Here is a 27,150-nt window from a genome sequence, read left to right as displayed (position 1 = left end):
TCTCGCGTTGTGCTTCTTAATGGTGAGAAATTTTCCTGAAATGGGGAACTTGGGTGGAGCAATCGCCAGCATGTTCTGCAAGGCTAGGTCTGCCTGCCGCCAACAACACACCTCCGCCCTCACCCCCTCTAAAATTCACTAGAAAAATCCACAGTGCCAGTCCCTTCAACACTCCCCTCAACAGTGCCTCAAACCGAAGTACACTAGGTGGCACCAGCAGGGATATAGTCCATTGGTCCGAACATGCTGAAATTGGTCTATTATCACGCAAGCACCATTGCTCTAACTGCCAGTTTTATTTATGCAAAAACAGCACAGCAAATACTAACCTAAAAACTGTTACTAAGAGCCCTGTAACAAGCAAAATAAAGTTTGCTTGTCCTGTTCTGCCAATGTCTAAGCAGAAAAGTTGCGCTGCTACTAATGATTCAAAAGCATGCCGCCATTTCAATCACCTAATGCAGTATGCTCACAAGCAAAAACAGGGAAGCTAAGCAAGAATCTGATACTTACCATCCCAGTCATAGATGCGTCTGCTATACTGCAACTTAGGATAGCTCTCAAGAGTGTAGTTCACCACGTAAGCATAGACACGAAAACCTTTATCCAGCAGAAGCTTCATCACCTTGTCATGAGGGGCCACAAAGTAGGAGTCCGAGAGCATCTGGAAGAGTTGGCATACGCATACATTCAGTCGCATCGCATGGTAGCCGACATACCAATCGTCAAAGAAATTCAAGTGAGCTTTGCTATGTTTTGTCATGTTCACTTAACAGGGTTTGTACAGGTTCCAGAGAATAATAATTCAAAGGTATTTGGGGACTTTCAAGGCCCTGCCAAAGCTTTTCCAAGGGTGCAGAGCAGCATATCATGTCGTAAGTTTTTACTATAATGCTTCCAAAACACTATAGAAAGCTTTATTGCACTACATTGGAAATTTCCAGCCTTGATCACTTGAAGTTACTAATGAGACATGTATAAAGCTGCATAAACACAGAAGGCACTAGCGCCAAATGCTAGTGTCTCTCGCTCTCACCTACCATTGGGCTTTCCAGTTTTGAGCAAGTCGTCATATGAAGTGGAATGCGTGAGCACTCGTGCCAGCTTAAAATTTTTATACTACCAGTGTTTATAAAATATGAAGTTTCCCAGGTCCACACTGATCGGCCGTAGAAAGCAGATCACATAATCAACCTTAGACTTTATTATAAAAAAATGCAATGGCTACCAAGGGTAAAAATGAATTCCAGGACTTTCAAGGGTTTCAAGGACCTATGCACACCCTGCTTCAGCGAAATGTAGTTCTCATTTCTCACATGAAAAAATAAGTGGCAGTACAGTTGAACCTTTTTATAACGAACTCAATACTAGTTCCGCGAGAAGTGGTCGTTATATCAGTAGTTTGCTATATATGGACTCACTCTTAAAACCTGTAAAAAAATTTACTGCACTGAAGCTGGTGTCAGCAGTTACAACTCGGCAGCACTTCGGTCCAAAAACCAGATTTTCAGTGCTATTTTTGTTCCCAGTATGTTCCTGAACCTAGCTGCAAATTTCCGTTAGAAACTTCCATCTGAAGAACGAAATGCGGCATCATATAGCTCTTTTAAAACAGCGCCCAGTTCTGACCGTCTGTCATTTCGAAACCACAAGCACAGCTGCCATTTTTTATTCGAGAGCTAGTGTGAGATATTTTACTTGCCGAACTCTGAGAATTGCTCAAATTAACTGGTGTGCAGCCAAATATGTCCAAATTAGTGAGAACTCGATTTTATTAAGCAATGCATGTGCCTGCCGGAATCGGAGGACGAGTCCAAATTACCCAAATTAATGAAGGTCGAATGAACAAGGTTTTACTGTACTATGCCAATACAGGGTGTGGCAGTCTCTTTCTGATACTCAGTGCTACCATAGAGAGAAATAGCATACTTACATCGACGTATCCCCTCATCAGGAGGGTCTGATTGTCCTGATCACTCCACGGAGTGTACATGAAGGCTAAGGCACTGATGACAGCTTCCTCGTTGAGCGAGTAGTTGAACTGGCGGGCGTAGCGTTTCAGGTACATTCGAAATGTGTCTGGTGTCATGACATAACGGTTGCTCTTGAGTTCTCTGTCTTGTTCTGCAAATTTGTAGTGTATATTTAGAACCTCCTTCTAAGATGTATTTTATGCACACTCATTTACCTGTGCAGACATCAATAGACTGAAACATGAAGAGAGAAACAAGCTAGGATACACACAGTTATTTCGATGCCTGCCAATATCTGACTCTGACACGGTTTCAGATAATATATGGAGTACTCGGGTAAAGCTGCAGTAAAGAATTGTATTGCAGAGTGGCGCTGTACTGTTAGCCTGATCCCTAAGGTGTGCCACTTGTTTATTGCTGCTTACTCACATTTCAATTTGTCTCAACATTGCGTGCATAAGAGTCTATAAGAGTCTATAAGGCAACGAAAGATGTCCTCATAGTCAAGCTTGTGTGGTGAGAATGGATAGGATGAACTGGCAAGATGACTCATGCTACTTTGCTTAGCCTGCCCTCACCACATCTGCTTTAGAAGTTTTGATCAGATGCGCATGCAGTACTACTAAGGTTTAAATGTAATGGTTTTACAGGTGTGTATCGAACCACCCATATTTTAATATTTCTCTTTGCTATGAGATCACAAAAGTAAACAACACGAGGTGATGAGGTGAATAGTTGGGCGACTACCATCAACTGCAACAGCAGGTTACACAGGGTTTTGGTAAGATGTATGCAACTCACTGACAATGTAGGATGCCTCGTCACGTGTGACACCAGTCATGTACGCCACCTGGCTACTAAACAGGTGGGCCTCCTCAGGTGCGAGGTCTCGAAGGTAATCTTCTGGGAACACGGACACAATGCTGTCCGAACGTGTGTGGCGGTCCAGGACGGGTCCCCACGGTAGACGTCCAACTGTTGGCTGCACATATGCAATCACCAAGAACGCTTGAAGCTTCCACCAAGGATCACATTGCTAATGAGCTGCAACTGCATTTGAGCAGCTAACATGTTGCCAATGAATTGCTGATAACAGCAGACCTCTTAGGAACTGGTAAATCTGCCATACATTTGTAAACATGCATTAGTGGTCTGTTTCTTCTCTGCATTAGAAACCTTAGCATTGTTTATGTGTCATGTAGGCTTGTGCTGTACAGCTAAGTGGTGATGATGATATATGGTGGCCCCTGGGAGGGTTCTGTGTGCAGGGAAGAGTGTTGTTTAGGGTGAAAGGCAAATCAAACAGCAGGGTCTAGACTGTAGGCACTGTCACTGTAATGCAGGAGCACTGACCGCAAGCTAAAGGTGGCTAGCCTAAGAATGAAAATACCAATGAGTCACACTTTGTGTACTGCTTCCAATTCAAGTTTGTACAACTCCAACACATTTGATAACAAAACTTATATTCAAACATAGTATCTGCACCGTACTATGATAATTTTATGACACCCTTAGTTGTAAGCAAAAAAAGAACTTTAGAAAAATTGTACCACCCTGAGCTAGACCCTGCTTATAAATGGGATAGAAGAGAACAAGATAACTATATCTGAGACAGATTTATGAAAACAGTTAACAGTACTGCAGAGTTTGCAAAGTTGTTTCTGCTGTTAAGTATGAGTCATCTGGTCCTGTGCACAAAAAATTATTATATTGTATATAATAATTTATTTAATAGAATATGATTAATGCAACCTATGCAAGTAAAAATAACTGGCTAAGTACAAATACCAGTGACCAGAGCTCTGCACCAACACCAAGTCACGAAGATTTTCATTACACTAGTGAAGTCACAAATACTGCCAACATGAAGACTTTTGTGGAGAGAATGGCAACCATAGCAGGTGCTTCATTCACCAAATGATGGATAGTTTGCTGTCTCTATTATTGCTTGTTTGAATGTGGCTAAGAAGGAACCACCCAAGGCATTTTACAGTGTGAACTCTTCAAAAACATCTAAAAAAGGAAAAAGAGCCAACAAGAACAGTCACAAAATAGTCAACAAAATCCTATGTGTCAGCACTAGCAGCACCACAGTGACAAGATAAACTGTGCGGCATGCCACAAGTATGGCAAAACTGGCCTTCACTGCGAGTCGGCCTAGTTGGAACAGATTCATCTTAAAACTTTTTGTGCGCAAACAAACAGGGACGAAGAATAGGGGTAACACAAGGACGAGCGCAAACTGGCCTACCACTACTGCACTTGCTAACCAGATTACTAACACTTACTAACTGCACTTATCAACAGGTGCTCTCACCTCGACAGTAGCCAAAGTGAATTCAGAGCTGCTGTTCCCCTTGCTGCGCAGGCAGTCCAGCAGGCGCCAGGTGCTGTCCCCATAGCAGCCCACCTTCTCGCTATACAGCCAGCTCATGTTGCGCATGCGTATGGGGTCTTGGTCCAAAGCCCACTCGGCCACCGGCGATCCACCAGCGGCAATCACCCGCTGAAAGGCCACTGCACACGTGTTCACAAATGGTTAGGCATGACGTTTTCAATGTGATGCCAAGCACATGCAAAGCTAGCAAAGCTTGGGGCTTTCTAACTACAATTGATTAGGCAGAAAATGTAGTGACAATGGGTTAAGCAGTGTTTCTTTGTTATATTCTAGTTATCTTAACTAGAATATATATATATATATATATATATATATATATATATATATATATATATATATATATATATATATATATATATATATATTTCTTATTGAATTCATGGAAAAATTAATTGGGACTGTTGTGTGCTTTTTGTTATTGTGAAGACTGCATGGAAAAATGCGCGCAACCGTGACTGTTGTACGCTTTCTGTTATTGCAAAGACTGCTGATTGTTTCTTCTTTTTTTTTATGCTGTTCCATGCTTGCACTGTACACTGCTGAAAACATGTCACATTGTATTTCATGTAGGGGGGGGGGGGGGGGGGCACGAACAAGTCAGGCTGTTTGTACAGCTTTCTTTCCTAGCCTCCCCTACCTCAAAAGATGGAAAATAAAAGAATTATTAATGATTAATATAGGCTACCCCCGTTTGCTCTCTAACCCCTACTGTTGTCTTCCTGTCCCTTAATGTTATGCCTATCATTTCTCATTCCATCACTCACTAAGCGGTCCTTCGCTCCCTCTCAGGCTTCTTGGTTAACCTGCAAGTTTTTGCCTTATATGCTAGCTGAGATTAAAAGGAAGAATTGGAGTTGGGCAGGCAGTGTAATGCGTACAGGGCAGACAGCAAATGGTCTATTGGGGTAATAAAAAGGGCAAAAATGGAAGGAACATGTAGACAAGGTAGGCTGAGAACTAGCTAGTGCAATGAAATTAGTAAATTCGCAGGCATAATTAAGGTGGGGTCAGCTGGCGCAACAAAAGGGTAACTGGAGATCACTAGGAGAGGCCTTCATCCTGCAGTGGATATAAAATAGGATGCAATAATTCTGATCTTTCTACATGGCTGGCTCCAACTATGCATACTCAATGCCACCTTGGCTGCCAGGCACTGCCTGAGCTTTTGCCACCCTTACTTCGTACAGATGCTCGCATAAATTTGCAGAATATTCCTCATCCTGTTTAAGCACAAACTTGAACTTAATGCGTGCCTCTAGGAGCTGCACGGCCAAACATTAAATGCTTTGCTCTCTTCATGTAAACATATTTCGAACTCCTGCTGAGCAATCTCTTCTAAGATAACAAAGGTTGACTTCTGCTAGCTACACCAGCCACTCTCTCCTCTTGCTCTTCTGACATCGGCATCTTCTCAATCTGCCCACAACTTCCTGTCACTTGCTGTAGTAATAACTCCTTCTTTGCTCGCTGCCACTGAGAGTAAGTGCAATTTCTTCCCTTCAGACAGGAATTTACCACTTTCAATTTAGGCCCTTCTAATTTGCACCCTTCCATACCAGACGCTGCAAAAGAGAGAAATCTAGAAGCAGTATTTGCAGAGGAGAGCCTTCAAAAAGGCAATCAGGGTGACATTGTATTAATTTGCATTAACTGATTATGCAACCCACACATGCTAAAGAAATCGTACGCAGTACTCTCATGGTCTCTGGTGTTTTGTCAGTGCACCTCAGCTACCACAAGACAGAGTGCTTTTTTTTTCTCTTTCATATGTTCCTCGGAGAAGACGCTGCACACCTTCAGAGCTCCGACAGTATTGCCTCATATGCATAAAATAAGACTCGGAAATACTGTCTCGTCGTGCTGATGATAAATATGCAAGCAGGTCAAACATACATCACATCAACTGGCTGTCAGTTTTGGCTAACTTCTTTGACCTTACTGCTGGTTTATGGTGGCCTCATGCACCTACACAGAGCGTAAGGAGGGCTGTCCCATGCACCTCTACCTTCAGTGGGCAGAGTACGCCCAAACTCCTAGGCAATCTATAACAGAGTAAAATGCTGTGTTTACTGCACATATATAGCAGCGGCCCTGATTTCTGCGACGTGTGCGTATGTTACATGTTCAACATTTTTCTGATCCCCCACCTAATGAACCTTTTGCACTGAAAAGTAAATTCTTTCACAACCTCCACATGCATTGTAATCAACGGTACAGGAGATCAGCTGCACAAGTTGTCTGGTACATAGCACTCAAATGCCGTAAGAAAGCACTGCATAAAAATTTTGCACTACCAGAAACTTTGAATGCAACAAACTTGCCATTTAAGACAGTGGCTAAGAGAAATATTCAATATGCGACAATATTTTCTAGCCTCTTGTAATAATACTTTACCGCAACCACGGAATAATTCTCTCGCGAGCCACAGATTTCATTTTTATTTTAGAGTGCAGGGCAGTTCCTGCGGCGAGCAGTGGTGTCCCTCGTAACTGAGCAAACAACCACAGTGAAGAGAGCACGAGGAGGAAAGCAGAGAAGGAGGGTATGGCAAAAGCATGAGAAGAAAAGCGTAGTGCCGCGCAAGACAGCCTCTGCAGCGATGATGGCTACAAGACGGCACCAGAGCAGTGCGTGTCGTCTGTTCACCGATGTTGCCACCAATCCTATATGTGAAAACAAAGCACTGCATGAGCGGTGGTCTATCTGTGGCGGCTGCTGTGAATCACGCCCACACATCAGTCACGCGCTGCCTCTCGCAATCTCCCAATTAGCGAGGCAGTCACACCGCACTTCGCTCTGTTTGCAACATGCCGCACGAGAGAGAGTGTCCGCACCAGCCAATGTATTGCAATATGAAAGCACGAGCACAGCTGCACTCGAATTTTGCATTAGGAAGTATCTTAATCGTGGGTGAAACTATTACTTTTCATTTTTACAAGATTGATATTTACTTTACTTTCTGTGCAGATAATGGTAGGCAATCACAAAGCAGTACAATGTGGTAAGCCATTCAACCATATCTTCAGTGGTTCAGTTAAAGATATGTCAGCATGTGTGTAACCATGGAGCACTGCCATATTTCTTGCAAGAGTTAAAAAAAAATATTACAGACAATTATGATACTCCCTAATGCAAAATTTGAGCACAGCTTTACAGATGTTTTCATTTCATGATATATTGAAGTAAAGAATTTGAGAGAGCATTGTAGCAGAGCCGGCAATCATCCGAAATTTGATCTGTGGGTCAAGTGCGTCGGCTTTTATACATGACTCGTTGAAGGTTCTAGTCTAATTGCTCATGCCCGCAAGGCTTCCATAAAGTACTGCACAATTCGTGTTACGCATACAATCAGATCACAAAAAGCTTTGGTGACAATAGCCAACGGATGGAACTATCGATAACATTAGAGAAACTTCTGATACATACAGGCGCGTCGTGCGTCGAGGGATAACGTTTTAACATATGTTAGCCGGTGAAAAGAAGTGACCGAAGAAAGATAAAGAAATAATCGGTGAACAGACGTCGGTGCACTACTCTGGAGCCAGCGCATAGCGGTCGTCGCCACAGACACTACGCTTTCGCGGCACTACGCTTTTCCTCTCACGCTTTCACTATACTCTCTTCCCCCACTTTCCGCCTCATGCTTCCGCTACACCCTCCTCTTCCACTTTCCTCCTCACACACTTTTCACTCTCGCCACTTTTTTCATCTCCCACTGCGCTCAGTGTTCGCTCTTTCATCCACTGTGCTAGTTTGGTTACGAGAAGAATGCTGACGCTCGACACAGGAATGGGTGCCTGAGAACTGCGCTCTAAAGAAAATGATTCAGTCTGCTAGAGTGTGCCAAAATTCCACTACGAGGTATTTTGACAAAGAATATAAACAGGTTTTTTAAGACCTGTATTAATTATTATGCAGAGAGAGTGCAAATACAGAAAAGAGCAGAACAAACACAGTTGTTAATGTTGATGTTGAAATGTCTACCAAATATGTTTCTAAAAAAAGAAAGAAAGAAAGCTTCAGACTTTAAAGGTACAAAATGTGGCAGAGCAGTTGCATAAGTTGTAACTGAAACACCCATAAATCTAAGAATCACAAAGCAAATTAGTGTTGTCATTGCTCTAAACAAAGAATCAACATCTTCAACAATTTGATAAATATTATCGTGGATCTGCTAAAGAGTATTGAAATGGGCCGATTAGTACATAATGACAAGGGAACCAACAAAGCAAGAAAGGGGATAAAGTTTAGGCTGACACACACAGCACTCACCAACAACCATTGCTTAGTGCATAGCGACAGCAATTTATTGCAGCAACACACAGTATGAAGAAAACAATGCCAGAGATATCACTACCATATGAATGGCTGTCACACATTTGATAGGTAACAAATCTCACTGCACTGCACCAACGCAGAAAGCATGGCAACACATTAATTGCCGTTTGGTAGGTGTGAAATACTTTGCAGATCTTGTGAGCACAATGCTCTTGGCAACACTGTAGCACTGTGCATTTGTGAAGCAATGGTTCGCATCTACATTTTCACAGCCATGTGTGTTGTTCTAGACTTCTCACCTCTTGTGCTGTTCATTTACTCTTCAAATCGGCTAATACGTCCACTAAGCACTAAAGGAATACTCCTCCTCCTCCTAATTAATCCAAATGGCCATCAGATCTAGAGGATAATCTGCCACTACGCCAAAGTAGCTCCTGCACATGTTCACATTTTCAGCGGTCACTACTCACGGTTGCGTCTGCTCATCTGATGGACCAAATGGAGGCCAGCGCTGGCGGCTCCAGCACCTGGACCAAACAGGGTGATACGAGATGGGTCTCCGGAGAAGCCTGCAATGTAGTCTCGCACCCACTGGATAGCAGCTGCTTGATCAAGCAGACCATAGTTGCCTGGCGAAGCATTATCCCCCGTTGCCAGAAACCCTGTAAAAAAAAAGGGAAATGCCGGGCTTGAGCGGAAGCTTTAGTTCAGGCCCAACTCCGATGCCGTGTTATTGAAATAGTACATGTAAACTGCAGAAACACTTTTCTGAGATAACCCATGGACCGATTTTAATTGAATTTGTTGCGTTTGGGAGAGAAAGTTAAATTATAGTGACTATTAGAAATGGGATTTAAATTTAGAACCTACATTTTTTTAAAGGAATATTTAAAAATGTGTAAGTTTGAAAAAAAATAGAAGCACAAAGCTTACGAACTCATAGCTCTGCACCAAGAACAGATATCGCAGTTCTGTAAACTGCATCCATTATATTATCCAAAACGAACAAATTTCGTATGTCAATTTATGTCTTACATGAATTTGTTAAATTGTTTACAAGGGTTTTGCAAAAGCTCTACTCACATAATACTCATCTTTTTGAGTGCCATATGCAATATATCAATTTTGTTCGCTTTACATGTACTAACAGATGCAATTTACAGAACTGTGACATTGTCTTTTATTGCTGAGTTAGAAAGCTGTAAACATTTGTTTTGTTTTCTGAGAATTTGCGATTTTTGCCAATATTTATTAATAAATTGACAGCATAAATCGAAATTTCCCAACAAGCAGTCATTAGACTTTACCTTTTTCTTTTAAAGGAGTACTGACACAAAAATTTGAAGTCGAGGTAACTTGTGAGATCGATTTAGTTGGTCACACACACATCGTCTATAATATATCAGCGGCGAATATCGCTTAGAACATATTTAAAATCAATTTTAAAGTACGTGCGCGCAGCCAACCGCAAAACAGAGCACCTCACGACATTGACATCAAGTGGGATTGTAAATAGCCAAGAAAACGCAACGTCATGTGGCTATGTCACGAATTTTCGTTGGCTGCCATGCGGCTTACATGAGCTCTTCTCCTCTGTTGCTTGTTCTAGCTGGTGTACTTGTAGTGGGACTCTCTCCGTGTCGCTGCAACTGCGGTTTTTGTCGTGTCCATAGGGATATTTCCCACACTATCAGCTTGACTGCGCTGCTACAACGTTCAACGCCGATTTGTTGTGTCTTACCACTGATCGTGGTTGATACGAGGGTTTTGTTGAGGTTCGTCCTCGCCATCGCCAGCCACATTATCTGAGTTGCTAAGTGATTGGCCACGTCTGAAGCACGAGAAACATGGTGCGATTTTTCGTGCAATCTATCGTACGGCCCGTCGTGTGCGAGTTGCCACATGCGGCGATTCGGAACACATGGTACGAATGAGCGAGCGGCGGGTAACTCTTCCCAGAACCGGCGCCCCTACTTGGAAGTTCGGAATGCTGCGTAACTTCAAACAGAAAGTGAAAGCAACCGTGTTTGCACAGCTATCTTGTTTGAAACAAACAATGACAATATAAACACGTCTATGCGAGCACTGTAGACGTGTTTCCGCAAGGCCGCGTTAGCAGTAACGGATCCGTTGACAGCCGCCGATGGACAAGAGCCGGCAGGCATAGCTCGCTGGGCCATCGAATCCGACACCGGTTGCACTTGTGACACAATCGCTTGCAGCTCGTATAACGAAGCGTTTATGTTAGTCAGCACAACATGTACACAGTTATGTCCCGCTTAAATTGCAGCACATTTGGTTACTTTGGCGCCGACAGAAGCGAACGAGCATGCCAGGCGAGCTTGCAATTGCTGGGTGACGATGTAGGCCTAGCTCGCCGGCCGTCTATCCGGGGCCGAGGGTTTTGTGCTGTGATTACTGGGTCATTAACTACTTATTAAAGCACAAAAAGCCACGTGGATTTTTTTTGTGTCAGTACTCCTTTAAATGCAACAAACATTATCAAATATGGAGCAATGGTTGCTGAGAAAAATGATTTTGCCTTTCCCATGTATTTAGATAGCAGCCCCCCCAGCTAAAGCTTCCTCTTAAGCGATTCCTCTGGTTCTAAACTCACTGCGACAGAACCGCACTTTCACAGTGAACGCCACCATCTTGTCAAGAACACGCACACTTCCTTTACACTGACACGTGTCACATGTGTAGTGCCTGATGAAGTTCTTGTGGCTACAATGGAGATCAGTTAGCATTCCACTCACCTAAAGCACCTAGACGATAATTGAAGGTGACCACAACAACCTCTTGTGAAGCAGCCAGCATGTGACCAGGAAACAAATTTCCAGACCCATGATCAAATTCACCACCATGTATGTGCACCATGACAGCAAAATTACGATTCGCATCGGCCAGCTGGGGAAAGAAAAAAAAATGCAGCACGCCATATTACCAAACAAGCATGCAAAGCAAGCATGCTTAAAATGGTAGCTCAAGAAATCTTTCGTAAATCACTTCCCAAATCGTAGACAAGCTATTTAACACGAACTCTCAGGAGAATTTTGACAGGAAATATAACCAAGTTGGCATAAAGATTATTCACACAAGGCACGATACCCACTGACCAGAATAACAATGCACAAAAAGTGATTCAAAGTAATTTTACCATGAAAGAAGGCTACATACACATCATGCAGATGCTCACACGTGGGAGAAGTCTCAAGTAGTCATTCAATCAAAAACCCTGTGCATAAATATGATGTTTCACAAGCTGTCAAAATGATGTCATTCGACAACACTACCAGCAGCAATAAAAAGTGCCAATGTGAAACAGTGAAGTAATGAAACAGTGAAGTGTACATGCAGTCCTTGAAAATGCAGCATGAATGCTACATTAACATGGGTTCACCTACAGCCACCTGTTAACGTCAGTTTAAACAAAGAGAAATGAAGAAAAAAGAACATAATAAACATTATCCATTTTAACTAGGTTTGTATACATACAAGAGGTGGAAGGTTTGGTTAATGGCAGACATTCTTGTCCAGGCTTGTGTGATGGTTTTCACACAATTAGAATTTTGTTTTTCACAGTTTACCTTAGCATGACTCTTTTCCATAGACTTTCATTAGATTTCAAAGAACTGCACCTTATATAGCATTTTAACATAGCATACCATGCTTCAGTGATGGGCAGCAACAATGAAAAAACGAAGAAAACAGACTGAAAATAAAGCATAGGACTTCAATCCACCCATTACACTGATCTTTCAATCAAGCTGTCCATTCCAATGCTTGGTGTTTAACAATAAAACATACTCACATTAGGTGTGTAGATATTAAGGTAGAGGCAATCTTCGCTGGTAGAGGGGACGCCCATGTGTTGACCTTTGTAGTCAATATGTTGTATGCACGAGTCCCTGAAATTCAGGGCTTGCACATTTCCCAAGGGACCATGAGCCTGAGGTTCCTGTTGACAAATTATTTTTATGTCACTCTCACGGCACACACATCACAGGAACTAAAATAAATGCCTCAGTAAATGTAAATGCACTCAGTACAGATTGTGGTAAAGGGTACAGCACACCTCACAATGACTCACCCTTTGTTGATGAGAAGGGGAAGCATGTGAAATTGCACTGATCTTTTTTTTTTTTTTTTCGCTAGCAGTTTACAGTTTACGCACAGGTCAATGAACACAAAACAAATGATAACGCTGCTATCAGTTGGTAGCATTTAACTAACAACATTGTTAAACATGCAAGCTCTCATTAGTAAGGCAAACAAAAAGGGAACATGCAGAAAATGTGAGACATGAATTAAAACGCGCTGCGGCTTTTTCGAGTTCTTCTCATGAAGAAGTGATTATAGTACACCTTGGGAAAAATTTCTCAACTGAGCTGCTGGTGAAGAACTTCAGTTTGGCCTAGTTGGTATTCACTGCAAATCATATTGACCGCAAAAAAGACGGGGACAGAGGAAGAAAACACATAAACCGCCCGTGCTGTTTATGTGTTTTCTTCCTCTGTCCCCGTCTTTTTTGCGGTCAATATGATTTGCAATGAGCTGCTGGTGCTCATTAAAGTTCACTCTCTCTCTCTGAGCTCCACATATATATGACTAACCCAAGATACACAACTTTGAGCCAAAAGTGGAAACAAGGCATGAGCATGTAGCATATCTCCATAACATGTAGACCGATGGTAATTCCCATGTGCAGCACACATGTATGACACCTCTGTCCCCACATCCTCATCAACTGTGGACTTCAAGCAGATGACTTACCAAGTTTCTATTGCATTTCTTGGCGTTCCATGGTTTCTTGCTTGATTATCCTCAGTACTATGTAGCTACACCTAGTCTTGTAATACATAGTCCTAGGCAAACCTAGGTATGACAGCCATTTGAACATACAATACAATTCTGGCACAGAACAGTGCGCTGCAGCAATGTTATTTGTTACTTAACTCGTTTAATATCACCACTTTGGGATTAATACCATGCCTGTCATGCAGTTACTATTGATTGTGTTTATGTCAATGTACATTGTCTATAGGGTCGTTTGTCTTGCATTATCTCTATATATATATTTTTTTCATTCAGGGGGTAAAATCGGGTGTTATTTTTAAGGAGGGAAACCAAGCAGAAATCAGCCATTTTGTTTTCTGGCAGGCCAATGTTCGGGATTTTTCTGGTAAACTTTACAAACAATTAACACAAGCAATGGCCTCCTTTTGGACGCAAACCTTTTATTTAAACAAGCGAAGTCACTCACACGGAGATCTAAAGGCAAGGAGAGCAACTCACAAGTCATATGACAAACTCATCTCTACAAATAATAGTTGTCATTACTTATGAATACATTTTTAAAAAAGCCACATTAACAACAAGAACAAATTGAGATGGGTATGGTGATCCATTATTTACACTGTTCTTTGCACATTACAAAAGTGTCCCTGAAATGGTTTGCACAGATTTTGTAGACACATGGGGCACAGCTTACAGTAAAACATTTGCACCACAATTTAAGTGAAGCATCTCATATTAAGAGAACTACGGACGATTAGAAGTTACCCTCCTCCCTAGCTATGTTTTTCTCCTCAACTCTTTCGCCATAACATCGGTGCTAAGCTGCACCTTCACTGGTTCTGCATCATCATGTGACGTCACGTTGTCTACTTCCAGTGTCTTGGAGCCAGTGCGCTAAGCCTCTCCAACCACTCCGTTAGCCACCTGGTAGTCGATTCCCAGTGAGAGCTATCCAAGCAGTGTGCATTGCAAGCGTTCTGTCATGGTGCTGAGCACGTCCGGTATTCCAGTAAATGCAGGTCAGCTGGCTGTTCTGATGGATGGGCGGTGGAGTAAACTAAAGCCCCTCCATACTACTGCCACTGTGATGAATGGACTTTAGCGTAAACGTGAGCGGCCTGCACAGTGCAGCTGCCTGGTGGCGCAGAGCCAAGCACAGAGATAATATTGATATAACCGGGTATAGCTTGATTATAAAGAAAATAACAATGAAAGGCTCATTTTTGAATTTTGTACCAGAACCCTCAGACCAGATATGTCAGTGTGTGGCCGTCGTGGTTCAGTAAAAGTTTTTGAAACTTTCTCAGTTCAGTCCTTGCCTCTTTTAGGATACAATGTAGTCCATTTTCATTTATAAAAATTTAACTAGGCCCGAGCAGTGGGAGTCAAAATGACACCACAGCACGCTGGTGGGGGAATTTCAAGGCGTTGTTGCCACGCGTCTTTCGTTTTTTTTTTTTCATTTTTTCTGATGTGTCAAGTGTCTGCTCGTGGCAAGAGTGGCTTTTTTGGTGATATGGCAGGGCAAATTTACTAAAACGGCTAAAATCATTGCTCTCTTTAATGTCCATTTAATTTCAGTAGTGGCAACATACAAATAGCATTTGAAAAAGGCAACTTCAGACTAATGTGGCGATGCTTAGTTCATATGGAGGCACACTGTGGGTGTTGTCAGATGAAACAGCAATACCATGCAAGGGGTGTATTTCTTTGTGCACAGAACACTGCTAAATGGGCATTGCAACTGTTTTCAGACTAGTTTGGTCAATTTTGCTGCATATTTGTTTCAGTTATAGGCACAGCCCCCACCATGTTTATACGTTTTACCTCTGTACAGATGCTGCCATCTTCATTGCATAACAAGACAGAAGCAGATAGGGTCCACTACAGTTCACATTGAAGAACATTTACGAAAAAAAAATTAAAAACCTTCAAATACAATTCTTACAAAGGAAATTCTTGAGCAGGCCATTCTATATTGTACAAACGCATTAACAAAAAGAAAGCAGAAAAAGGAAGCTTTGAAACAAAGTAATTTTTACCCAATTATGCTGTCAACACCAGTATTAAACTTTTGTTGTCACAGGGCTCGTCTGGCACGCTCCCTTCTGTGCCCAATCTGTGCAGAAGATGAGACTACAAATATTTTTTTTCTTATTCTGTGGATGCTTTTCTTCTTTAAGGAAAAACATTTCAGAAGCAACGTTCAGGCAACTTGGTTTAAATTTTTCGATTCTAAATACTCTTCCTCTAGGAGCCTCTTCTCGTGGAAACTACCACAGCGATGTTTACTCAGCCGAGGAGGAATTCAGTTATGTCAAGGCGATTCTCTTAAATTCTTCAACTGCTATATTTATCCATTTCCACCTGACATATTTACCAATTTTTGTATTAATAGCACCTTCCTAATAATATCTCCGATCCCCCGCAGTGCGTATGCACCGTCGTTGAAGGATTTCCTATCTTAACCTATTTGAAAGATTTCTAAGGAAGGCAGTGCCTTTGTGAAAATTACTAATAGGTGTGATTGTCTGAAACATCACGATAAAATAAACGAAGTCGCGCGCTGGAAGACGCAGTTTATCAGAGGTCATGGTCGGTCAATTAGTACCACTGTCCCCTTCGCCATACTCACACGTACTACTACGCAAATGCAGGCGAATTAAGGTAGTACGTGTGTTGCATCGCCTCTTGTTTTGTTTTTTCATTTTCCTTTTTTTTTTTCATAAATAAAGCTGTACTTTCTCTATGTTGTAGTCGCTAGGGGACCGCACATTCAGTCATTACAGGGTTACTTGACGTGCATTCGATAATGCCAGCTTAGCGGGGCGAACGATCGCTCAGCCTCGGACAAAACGGCGCAAGTCGGCCCCGCTCCTGACAGGCCGGACACGGCCGTTCGTAAATCGATCGCTGTTTCAGCCACAAAACAGAGACCTTGGCGTCTACACGCTGTAAACGCATGCAATCACCAAGGCCTCCCCGGAAGTCGGGTGAAGTCACCGCCGTGATTAATCACAAAACCCCGCAGCCATGCCCACTGCGATACAACCCCACTGTTCGACGGCCAGCAAAGAGCGCGCGCGACTGCCGTACACACCTATGCACACACTCACCTTAAACCTGTTGTGTCCGAGCGGTGGCTGGGCGTACGGAATGCCCAGGTAGGCCACCGCGCTGGAGGGGTACTCCAGCCTGTCGTTCCAGTGGTCGATGCCGCCTTGCGCCACCGGCCGTTGGTCGGTGCGCGTGAACTCGGGAAGGTCGCAGAGGTAGACGATCCTTCCCGTAAAAACACCGATCGGAGTCTTTGCTGTTCTGTGCATGGTCGGCGTCGAGGTCGGTCGTATCGAGCACCGTGCATCGCTGTACCTTTGAAAGTCGTCCGTCCGCTCGTAGAGTCCGGACGGCCTCAGGTCGGCACGGTACAGCGTGGGACCTGGCGGGGCTCGGTTCCGAGGCAAGAAGTCCGGCGTCACTGGATCGGGATACCTCCGGTTTGGGTCAATCTTCCACTGCTGCCCATGGCATGCCGACCACTGCCCGATCGCAGACAGTAGGAAAAGTGCGACGGGTAGCGCGGCGGCACCAACGACTCCGCCGCCGCGCCTCATCGTACGGTTCAGCACAGTCGTCCCGTCCGATTCATAGCCGCGCGCCCGACACTATGGAGGCATACCGATGCTGACTAAACAGGAAGGGCCGCCGCACCTGCGACAACGTGAACCCAACGAACCACACCTTTAACGTACGCTTCAGTTTTTGAACTTTGAGCCCCGCTCGTCGCCTCTCTTGGGACGGTAAACAACTTTTAGTTTTACACCTGCCCGATGGGCGCCGCTGGTGTCGGCAGCGCGTTGTAGCGCGTTTGCGTTGGGTGGCGCACGCGCGCTGACGCACGCAAACACGGGGAGGATCACGGTGCGCGCGCGGCTGCTGCGGCCGGCGCGTATGGGAAGTGCAGGAAGTGCGCATGGCAGACACTTTGCTCATTGGTCGAGCTCTACCATCTGTAGACAGGCGCAACACAGCACCGGACTCTGCCATTGGCGAGATAAAAAAGAGAAAATAAATGTGCCAAGCGGCGCATCGTCGCGCCGTACACTTTTTTAGATCGAGGAGAACGCGCAAGTTCGGGTAAGGGCTGCGTGCGTTACTTCAAGAGGAAGATACACACGCGATAACGCTGCGGAAAGCGAAAGGAAAACCGCTGAGTTTACGATAGGACATCAGTTTCTCAATTGTTCAGTGATACTGCTGTAGAGCACATCCCGTGAACTATGGAAGCAAGGACGCTTGCAACTTTGGCATCCAAGCAACGCAAAAGTAAGGGTTGCATTTACATGTATATATATTTATAATCTTACGTTGTCAGAAGTATAAACACAGTAAGCTGTGCAATAGTTGCCTACTAAGAACAATACGAGTAATTCTTGCTCTTTATTTGCAATATTCCTTATGTAAATCGTGGTTGTTAAACAGTGAAAATATTCCTTAATATACATATGCGATTGTAACACAATCTTGTTCCTTTTATGCGCCCAACACGTGCAAGAAACTCCATGTTGACATGCAGCTCATTCCCAATTTGTAGCTACATTGGTAGATATTGATAAATATACTGCATATAGCAATTATAGTTTTTGTTCCTAACTGGGGTTGCAGCAGGTTACACATAAAAATGGGCTAACAATTAAAGAAGTACTTTAATTTGAATATTATTGATATGCTTGTAATACATTACATTGTTTAATGGTAGATAAAGTTTACTTTTACATGGACACCTATTAATATATAACTTGAAACATATATAGTATCTCACATTATTTCCTGTAAGTTCTTTTTTCTCTGTGCAGCATGTCGACTTCAAGTCCGTTACCTAATGAGCTGTATGATCTCGATCGGACTCTTCCTGGTGTATTCAATGAGGGTGAATCTCAGTGTGACCATAATTGCCATGGTCAACGCCACAGCTGTGAATGGCAACACAAGCAGTGCATCAAACGTCAGCTGTCCTGTTCTTTACCGGAATGCATCATACATAGATGGAGGTGATGAGTCAGGAGTACGTTTCATTTGATTCTTTTGTTCACTGAATCTGCAGCTGATCTGTTTGCGCAATGTACTCGCTTAAGGCTGTCTTTGGAAAACACACAGTCAAAAAAAAGAAAAAATCTTGCAGGCTTCCTCCAGACTTCCAGTAGCACTGGAAGCAATGCTGCTGCACTTTGAGAAATTTCCTTGGCTGAAATTTTCTTTCATTACGGCCTTCGAGTATCCAATGAAATATCTCTAAAACAAAAAAAAAAAGCTTTTTTTTTTTTTCATGTGCTCTCATACAACTGTTGTAACTGCGCCTTTTTAAGCCTGTGAGTGACAGCTCATGTCTGCCTTTGAACTTTCACTTATGGGATCTCCTCCTTTCCAGAATCAAGCAAATGCTTGGGCAGTGTGTCCTCTGTTCTTTTCTTGGCCTTTGCTTGTGCATACATGCCAACACATGCAGATGCTACTTACCTAAGAGGGCTTTGCAAATACAGCTGTAGAAATTTAATTTCCTGCCAGGATGGACATGAAAATAAAATATTGGCACTTATTATGGTGCGGCACATCACACAACCAGCTGTGCAGTGTTCACATCTCAATTCTGAGCTCAATATAATTGATCTAGCCAGAAACTCTTTTTCATAATGTAGGGAAATGGAAGAGGCAGGCACTTATCACAAGTATCCCTCTTCCCATAAACTTCTTTATTTATTTTAACATACTGTTAGTCCCAGCTGGGACTGTTACAGGAGTGGATTTATCAGCAAGATACAGGAATACAGTGTACAGTACAGTAATATGCCAGTTACACATCAAGCGGGCAACAATACAAACAGTATACAGTACAGTACAGTAATACGCCAGTTACACACCGAGTGGGCAACAACACAAAATCAATACAGTCTGAACATGATCATCAGGTCTGGACTGTTGATAAGACTGACGAGGCTGCGAGCTCAGTGAACTTTTTCAAGGAATCCTGCGCAGTTATAGATTTATCTAGGCCGTTCCATTCTCTTATGGCTCGAGGGAAGAATTAAGGAAAAGTAATATGTGTTGTTAGCACAAGAGTATTCATTAATCGTAAAGTCGTGCTTGTGACGTGTTTCTCTAGAACGATTAAAACTAATGTAAGTAGCAGGATCCATGTTAAATGCGTTATGAATTAATTGATAAAGAAACTTGAGTCTATGGAGCGTGACGCGGCTTGATGAGGTGTCTAGGCTTGCGTAGGAAAGCAGCTCTGTGGGAGAATCAGTGCGCCGGTATCTATGGTAGATAAAACGAACAGCTTTTCGTTGAACTGATTCGAGCATGTGTACATCTTTTTGCATATATGGAAACCAGACGACGTTTGCATATTCTAAGATTGGACGGATAAGGACTTTATATGCGAGTGACTTGGTATCTGAAGTCGCAAAGCGCAAGGTGCGCTTAAGGAAGTATAAACTGCTCATTGCTTTTATTACTTCTGTCATCGTGAGCACAAAAAATTACATTAGATGCCTATTGTCTGCACTGCAGACACTATATATTTTGGCGTTGCTAAATGAGCCAATTAAGAGTAAATAAAACTTAATATCATTTATTATGTCCAGATGGCTTGTTTTTATCAATTGTATGTAGTCCTGCTTACCATGTTTATTCAAGAAAAGGCAAAGGTATTTCCACCTCACACAGCTTGGATAATTAGTGGTAGTTTGAATAGAAAACAAAAATTGTGTGTTGGTTTCACCTGGCCAGGAACTCTCCAACTTTACATTCTTGATAAATACACAAAAATAGTTTGCTTGTTTCAAATGACTATCACTATTAATTTTTGTTCCCTTGTTGGCCCCTCACCAGAAATTTTGGTCATACTCTGCAAGTTGTTACATGTCCTAGCTCTAGGGAGCGTTCTGCCGCAATTTTTTTTTTTTCAAATCAGCTCATTAATAGTCTAGACAGAAATATTTCAGTGCTGCAAACCCAGGAGTTCAGCAAGGTGCGCTCTACTGCCAAGCAAGATCGTACGCTCTCTCCACTCGCCCGTCTAGCCTCTGCAAGCAAAATTTTTCCCCTGCGTTATCCCATACCCGACCTCGAGGATCGCGTGACGCATATGTCACAGGCCCAGCCTTAATTTTTTTTTTCTCCTAGCTCCTTTTTTTTTTTTTGCGCTACGCACTTCTGTTGACAGCGTCGCGCGCGAGCTGTTGTCTCGTTCGCGCAGCGCACGATTTTGCTCGCTGTGCTCAAGGGCGCATGGCTAGCGGTATAATTCAGTGCCACATGAATACTGAGGCAGAACAAGCAGATCGCAGAGCATGATCACGCGCTGCAACACGGTAGAAAATGGCATAGTTTCGGTACTTGCGCACGTGACTGCACGACCGTGGCAACAAGCAGACAGACGAAGCGGAAGTCATTTCTGCTGCTTCGGTGCAAAGTAAAACAAAAAACACGCAGACATTCCGTTTGTGTGTTTTATCGTTTCTCTAAACTTCAATTCAAGCAACAGATCACACAAATAACAGATGGTGCCTTAAATAATTCTCGAAGTCACCACGAGCGATGTCACATTGTGGACTCGAGTACGTAGGCGCAGGGACGCGAGTACGTCACCGTCCGGCTTGGAGCGACCCAATGGGCATTGAAACTCCCTCGGACGTCCGGATAAGATCCCGACGTCCAAGTCCTACAGCAGTCGCCCTGGGGACATCCAGTGGATATCATTATCGGACTAACTTTAACATCCACTTCTTATCCTCCTGCGGACATCCTTAGGTCATTCGTGCTGGACATTTCGCCAATATCCTGAGCATGACTTTGTTCGGATTTGAGTGACGAACTGCTCCCTTGCTGAGCATTTCTGCGCTTGCAAATACCAACGTAGAACCGACCTCGAGTTCGTTCAAGCTATAGCCACAGCTAACTTTGTTCAATAGAGGCATCAACGTTTGTCAGCGAAATATCAACGAGTCTTCAAACATGCGGCATAAAATAAACCACATTCGATCTAATTCTACCCGCCCATGGGATTTCCTTCTTCTGGTGGAGAGCATACAGGTACCCACGGAGGCAGGTTAGTGGACTGGTTCTAATTATAACGAACAGCGTGATCGTAAACGGTACGTGCATGCACATGTGACCGCCTCATTATTATTACTTGCAGAGCCACAGAATGATTTCTGTGCTTACAGTGCTCACGCGTTATCACGCATATCCTTTGTGAGCCATCACGCTCGCCAGGCATCGATGTGACCAGAGATCAACTGCGCCATTGTATAGTTGACGTCCATTCACGACGCTTTTCAAATAATAATAATTAACAGCAGCCACACATTTGGAAACTTCATAAATATTTCGATCTTCTCTAAAGATGCAGAAAACGCGCCGCAAGCATACCCAATACTACCAATGCAATCTTTTCTGAAGCTTCGCATACCCTGCATTTTTTTTTTTTTTTTTGCGGGGGGCTATTTCTTTTTATCGCGCGGGTTCTTTCCGGCAATATTTTTGGAAGTGTGCATCGGCAGAATTTCACTGGTGGCATTAACCCTTTCGTGTTTACATTGATGTTGTGACAGTTAACAACACAATAATTTCCAGTCATTCGAAGAGGCGCCGTCGGAAACAAGAGACGTTTCGCGCGCAGCGCGAGCTAAGCGCGGGCGCGACCTTGACGGGAAGCAGCGAAAACGTACACCTGTGGGAGGTGAAATCATTCCGCCGGGAGAGAAGCGAGCACCATGCGAGTGCTGGCCTCTAGGATGAAACTTGGCCTGCGAAAAAGGCGCGAAGGCGAGCGTTTCGCGCGTTTATTGTGAGTGCGGAGGCGCCATTTTCAGTTGTCACTACGGCTGCGCAAGGTGGTCAAGACTGTTGTTTCTTTCTCCTGAGCTCCTGGCCGGGTTGGCCCCGCAGTAAAGGTAAGATGAAGCATGCCTGGACTATATACTGTACCATGTGTTGTCGGTGTGGTCTACAGGCCACATATGCGCAGTAGTTCGCGTGAGCGCCTTTCTTTTAGTCGCATATATGCAAGGAGGTGCTGCTGTACGCGATTGCTTGCGGTCGCATATGTTGCTGGGAGCTGCTACTCACTATTAATACGGTGTAGTGCGCGTAAAGTATGCAGAAAGCTCGCAAGAGATTTGCTGAAGAGAAAGCGGCACGGGAGACGAAAAAATCCCTTCAACTTTTCCATTCTGCGTGCACCGGGCAGGAGTGTTCTTCGACCGAGCAGCCGAGCGCCAATACCACTGAACCACTGCTGCGGGCTAGAATACTTGTGACTTTAAAATTCCTTTTCTGGTGTATTGGCTGGAGTAGTGCCTTCATAGACTGCAGTTGATCATTTGATATTGTAACATTATTTGTGCACAATTTTGTGCTTAAATTCATTGTTTTCACAGTTTTCTTCTCCATTGAATGACTGATTTACAATGCTGATATTTATGTCACTTTTCAGATTCTGAGTGACAAAAGGGTGTGAAATAGAAGGCATCAAGGCATCAGTGGGCATTTTGTCTTCACTGAGTACTTCAATGAGTGAAGGGCAGCCAGTCCACTGCAGTCTTTCTTTCTCGCAAGTCATGGCTGCATGCTTCTGAACGGCCTTTTTTGTGTGTATCGATCTTAATAGATTTGCTGTTGACATGTCTCCATTCTTGTAGTCCTCTCACTATATTTCTATTATTTTGTAATCGATTCCATTGCAGTATTTTTGTCAGTCTTATGCGGCTACTTCCGTTGCAGTTTGTGTTACCACTAAAGAAAGCTGAACTAGCTGGTAAATGTTCACACTTTTGCATACAGCACAACATGCATAAATGCACAGTACCACTTGTGTGTACTTCCTGTTGTCCATTGTCATGTTACGTGGTATTGTAGGAACCATGCTAAAGTGTAAGCTTACTACTATCTCAATTCAAGTGATGGCTAAGTTCTAGTGTGTTGCAAGGTGAGGCTACGAAACAGTTTGATTACATTTTATTATGCCTCTTTTGTGTTACGATGTGGCCGTGAGTCGGAAAGGCTGCACTATATTGAGCAGTACTGCATGAGGACTCCAGTTTCAGTATATATCAACCGTTCCGTTCATTGCTATTTACTTCTTTTCCTCAGGAAGAGGTGGCAGGGCTACTAGCATGTAGCAAGTCAATGCTACACATATTTCACATTTAACCATTCTGTGTCACTTCCAGATTTATGTTTATTTGTTACAAACAATAATTTCCTTGATAGTTATTTCACTGTGAAGTATTTATCATTTATGCTGGTCTTTGCTGGCGGCAAAAAGTCTGCTCTCTTCTAGTCGTTTTACTTTTATGCGTAGCGTTGTATTTGTTTTCTTGCTGTCAGCCCAGAGTTTTTATCTAGTACATAGCGAGAATCACTGTTTCAGTTCTTATTTGCATTTTGTTTTACTGTGACTTACTTTTTCGAGAAGAAACAGTATTTTATTTGTAGTACATTGCAAGTTTGTCACATTTTAGCTACTGTTTGCATAGTTTTGTTCATATGCATGTGTAAACCAAGGAGGGATCATTTGCCGTTTCCAAGGTATTGCTAGAATATGAAAAAAAAAAGGCGCAGTCCAGATAATTTGTGTCTCAGCTGTGTGATATTTTAGGTGTGAGGATTGCTAGTACCTTTATGTTCCTTGTATACTCATTACTGAATGTAGTGAAACGCGATAGCGTACTGATCGCCAACTTTTTTTCGGGGATAAGAGCCTCACCTCAAGACTCATTCACGCTAATGAAACAGTGAATGCCTGCGCTCTGTTGCTGTCTCGTATACCATGTGACATTCTGAGCTTTTTTCTCATGCTCCCTGATGTCAAGGTGAAGAATAATCGTACTATAGTGAAAGAAGTGTACCATGCTTTTGAAGTACCCTGAGTGCTACACCTGGCCCTGCCCACCTTGATGTTTCTAAAGATATGCTACCGATAGTGGTGCTTAGTAAACACTCTTATATTATGTGATCACATCTCACTCTTGTAGCCCTTGGGGGCTGGAAATTTTAATGTACTGCTGTAAAAGCTGTCACCTGCAGACTTTGTCTTAGTTTGTGCTAATAAGTTGTTGGCTTTTATTATAATGCAGGACTGTCACATATTCTTTCTCTGAATGTTACAGGTTTGCAGTATATCAATTGTCTCGTGACCAGTTCTGTGTTTGAGTACTTGTAACACTTGCATCACTATACCGGCTCTCCATGTATTAAATCGAGTTTTTGTAATGGAAATGAATAAAAATTTCTGTGAAAGTGATTGTCCATTTTATGTAAACTTAGCTTGCTTTGGAATCTTTGTTCCATGGGTGCAAGTTGTATTTTCATTGGTGCATGTCAGTATACTGCATCATCTTTGCAGCACAGATTCTACACAAAGCCAATGTTTAAGCTAACTGTGCTATTCAGCCCATTTAAATAAAAATGAACATCCTGCAGACATCCCTTAATGGTCCACAGTTCGTCGTACGGATGTCTGATGGACGTTTAGCAATGAAAACCTAAACAAATTCTTGCGTCCGAGGAACATCCGTATATCCGTTCTAGACATCCACAGGACACCCCTCGGACTGCCAATTAGTATGCGCCTGCTAGTCCTGTGGATGTCCGCCGTACGCCCTTAGGCGATCTGCGGACGTCCTATGGATGACCAAGATATCCAGAAGTGGTAGTCCAGTAGACGTCCAGAGGAGTTCGAATGCCCATTGGGGAGGCGGCCGCGAGTGAAGAGGGAAACGGCGTTCGGATTTAAATTTCATATCTTTCCACGGCGCATAGCGATGTAATACTTTATTGGTGCGATCGTTGACACGCATTGTATGCTCTGCGCTTAATTGTCAGCTCAATATAGCCAGACCTGGTGAGGGGCCCTTTAAGTAAAACATCTTTAATCACAATATTCAGACAAGTCTAAAATATTTCTGAATGTGTAACTAGTTTTTTTTTTTTTATCACACAACGATACTGCTATTCGCATATATCCTATATGAATCTGGCTCATCTATGTTGAATCTTTCGAAGTTTACTAATTGAGCATATTTCTGACGAATCTCAAAGAATACAAGAATATTTTAAAATAGTATGTGAAAATGCACTTTTTCTAATGTTTGTCGTTTGTTAATGTTTCTAATGTTACAGATTTGAAGTATGAAAATACCAGCTGATGCAACTGCTTCAGCAACCACGTAGTTGTCTTATGCATACCAAGAACGATCAAATTTACACTTGAGAATGGTGCACATAAATATGCATGCCTAAATTTCTAATTTCCTGCTTACATGATTACTTGCCCATGCACACAGATGATGTGCATGTACAGTCGCGGACAGAATATTATGGACCATGAAATCTAAGAAAAAGCTGAATATCTCCGCAACCTCACAACGCAATCTGGTATTTGCATTTTGGACCTCGACTAGAATATGCTAACAACTTTGTCGTGGGCAGTTTTACTGGGTACTGCTACAGGCTGCTCGGGAATTGAACGTTTTCGGAGATCCCGTGGTCCATTTTATTCTGTCCGCGACTGTACATATGTGTACAGATGCACACACAGACACAAAAAAATTTTAACATAGTTTTTATTATTTGATGTCATTTTTCACATTTATAAAGTGCACGTTGATGCAAGCAACCTAATATGCGGTGACAGTAACAGTCTGAAGAAAAGCATAGTATTTATTAGTAGTTGTGAATTTCACTGGTAGAGAATGAAGGAAATTATCAAAAATAGCTTGGCAAATGTAACATATTGGTATAAACATTGCATAACTTAATGACAGTAAGAAGCATCAGATTGTAATCTAATAGGTCCTTTGACATACTTGAACAGAAGTATGCGCTTGTTTAATGCTCTCACAACTTATTAGCCTACTAGCAGACAAAATGTGCGACGACAGTACAATGAACGCACATGCAATATACTACCCCCGTGCCTTTTGTGCTCTAGTAGGCTATTTTGTGGAATACTGCCAAGCACAAACTTATATTCTTTCTCACAACCCTATTAGCAACATTTGTAATGCCTCAGAAACTTAGCATGTTTGCTTCCCTGGACATGCGCAGGATGGAGAATTTCTCTGGGACCCTGTGATGCAAGGCTATGTGTTAAATGCCTTCTTCTATGGGTACATAATAACACAAATTCCTGCTGGGTGGCTTTCGGAGGTCATCAATCCTGCATGGATCCTTGCTGCAGGTGTCGGCATCACGTCGCTGCTCACTCTTGCCACTGCAGTGGTGGCAAGAGCCAGCTTTGGTGCATTTCTTGGTCTTCGGGTTCTCGAAGGCATCGCTGAGGTAACTGCATGAAATTTATCCCTGCTTATATTCTGTCGCATATTCAAATCAACTCTACAAATAGGCAATTGAGAGGCTAATAAAATTATTATAATTTTTTAGCCCCCAGTCCTTACCCAATGTATAGTTTACCACTATCAACTGTAGTTGAAAATATATTCCTCTAGTTAGACTGTCTGTACATGGTGCATAGCTTACAGTGGTAAATGTTTTGAATGCAAGATGAAACTGACAGGATATTCTGCAGTATATTGTGATGGCCAGAGGTGTTATGAGCACAGCTGCACATATGCATTGTATAATTCAGATGCTGAGCATTAACCTCATGTTCTTTTTTTAATGGCAATATGCATG

The 27,150-nt window shown here is 42.8% G+C and overlaps 2 protein-coding genes across 3 annotated transcripts in view; one reads left to right on the top strand and one right to left on the bottom strand.

The window, feature by feature from the left end:
* Positions 1-17,327, bottom strand: part of LOC139057484 (cholinesterase-like) — a 32,296-nt gene extending 14,969 nt beyond the window's left edge. For both annotated transcript variants that reach the window (XM_070535814.1, XM_070535815.1), the window contains exons 1-8: positions 16,566-17,327; positions 12,464-12,610; positions 11,409-11,559; positions 9,120-9,311; positions 4,291-4,490; positions 2,775-2,955; positions 1,934-2,124; positions 514-664 (exon numbers count right to left, since the gene is read on the bottom strand). In XM_070535814.1, coding sequence (XP_070391915.1) covers positions 514-664; positions 1,934-2,124; positions 2,775-2,955; positions 4,291-4,490; positions 9,120-9,311; positions 11,409-11,559; positions 12,464-12,610; positions 16,566-17,063 — 1,711 coding nt within the window. In that variant the 5' untranslated portion in view covers positions 17,064-17,327. The remainder of the gene's footprint in view (positions 1-513; positions 665-1,933; positions 2,125-2,774; positions 2,956-4,290; positions 4,491-9,119; positions 9,312-11,408; positions 11,560-12,463; positions 12,611-16,565) is intronic.
* Positions 17,328-17,675: 348 nt separating this feature from the next.
* The window catches only part of LOC139057729 (sialin-like), a 37,161-nt gene continuing 27,686 nt past the window's right edge, over positions 17,676-27,150 (top strand). The window contains exons 1-3 of the mRNA XM_070536477.1: positions 17,676-17,775; positions 18,306-18,514; positions 26,563-26,796. Coding sequence (XP_070392578.1) covers positions 17,730-17,775; positions 18,306-18,514; positions 26,563-26,796 — 489 coding nt within the window. The 5' untranslated portion in view covers positions 17,676-17,729. The remainder of the gene's footprint in view (positions 17,776-18,305; positions 18,515-26,562; positions 26,797-27,150) is intronic.

The sequence above is a fragment of the Dermacentor albipictus genome, chromosome 3 (assembly GCF_038994185.2).
Source record: "Dermacentor albipictus isolate Rhodes 1998 colony chromosome 3, USDA_Dalb.pri_finalv2, whole genome shotgun sequence".
In the NCBI taxonomy this organism is placed as follows: domain Eukaryota; kingdom Metazoa; phylum Arthropoda; class Arachnida; order Ixodida; family Ixodidae; genus Dermacentor; species Dermacentor albipictus.
This window is presented reverse-complemented; position numbering and strand designations above follow the sequence as displayed.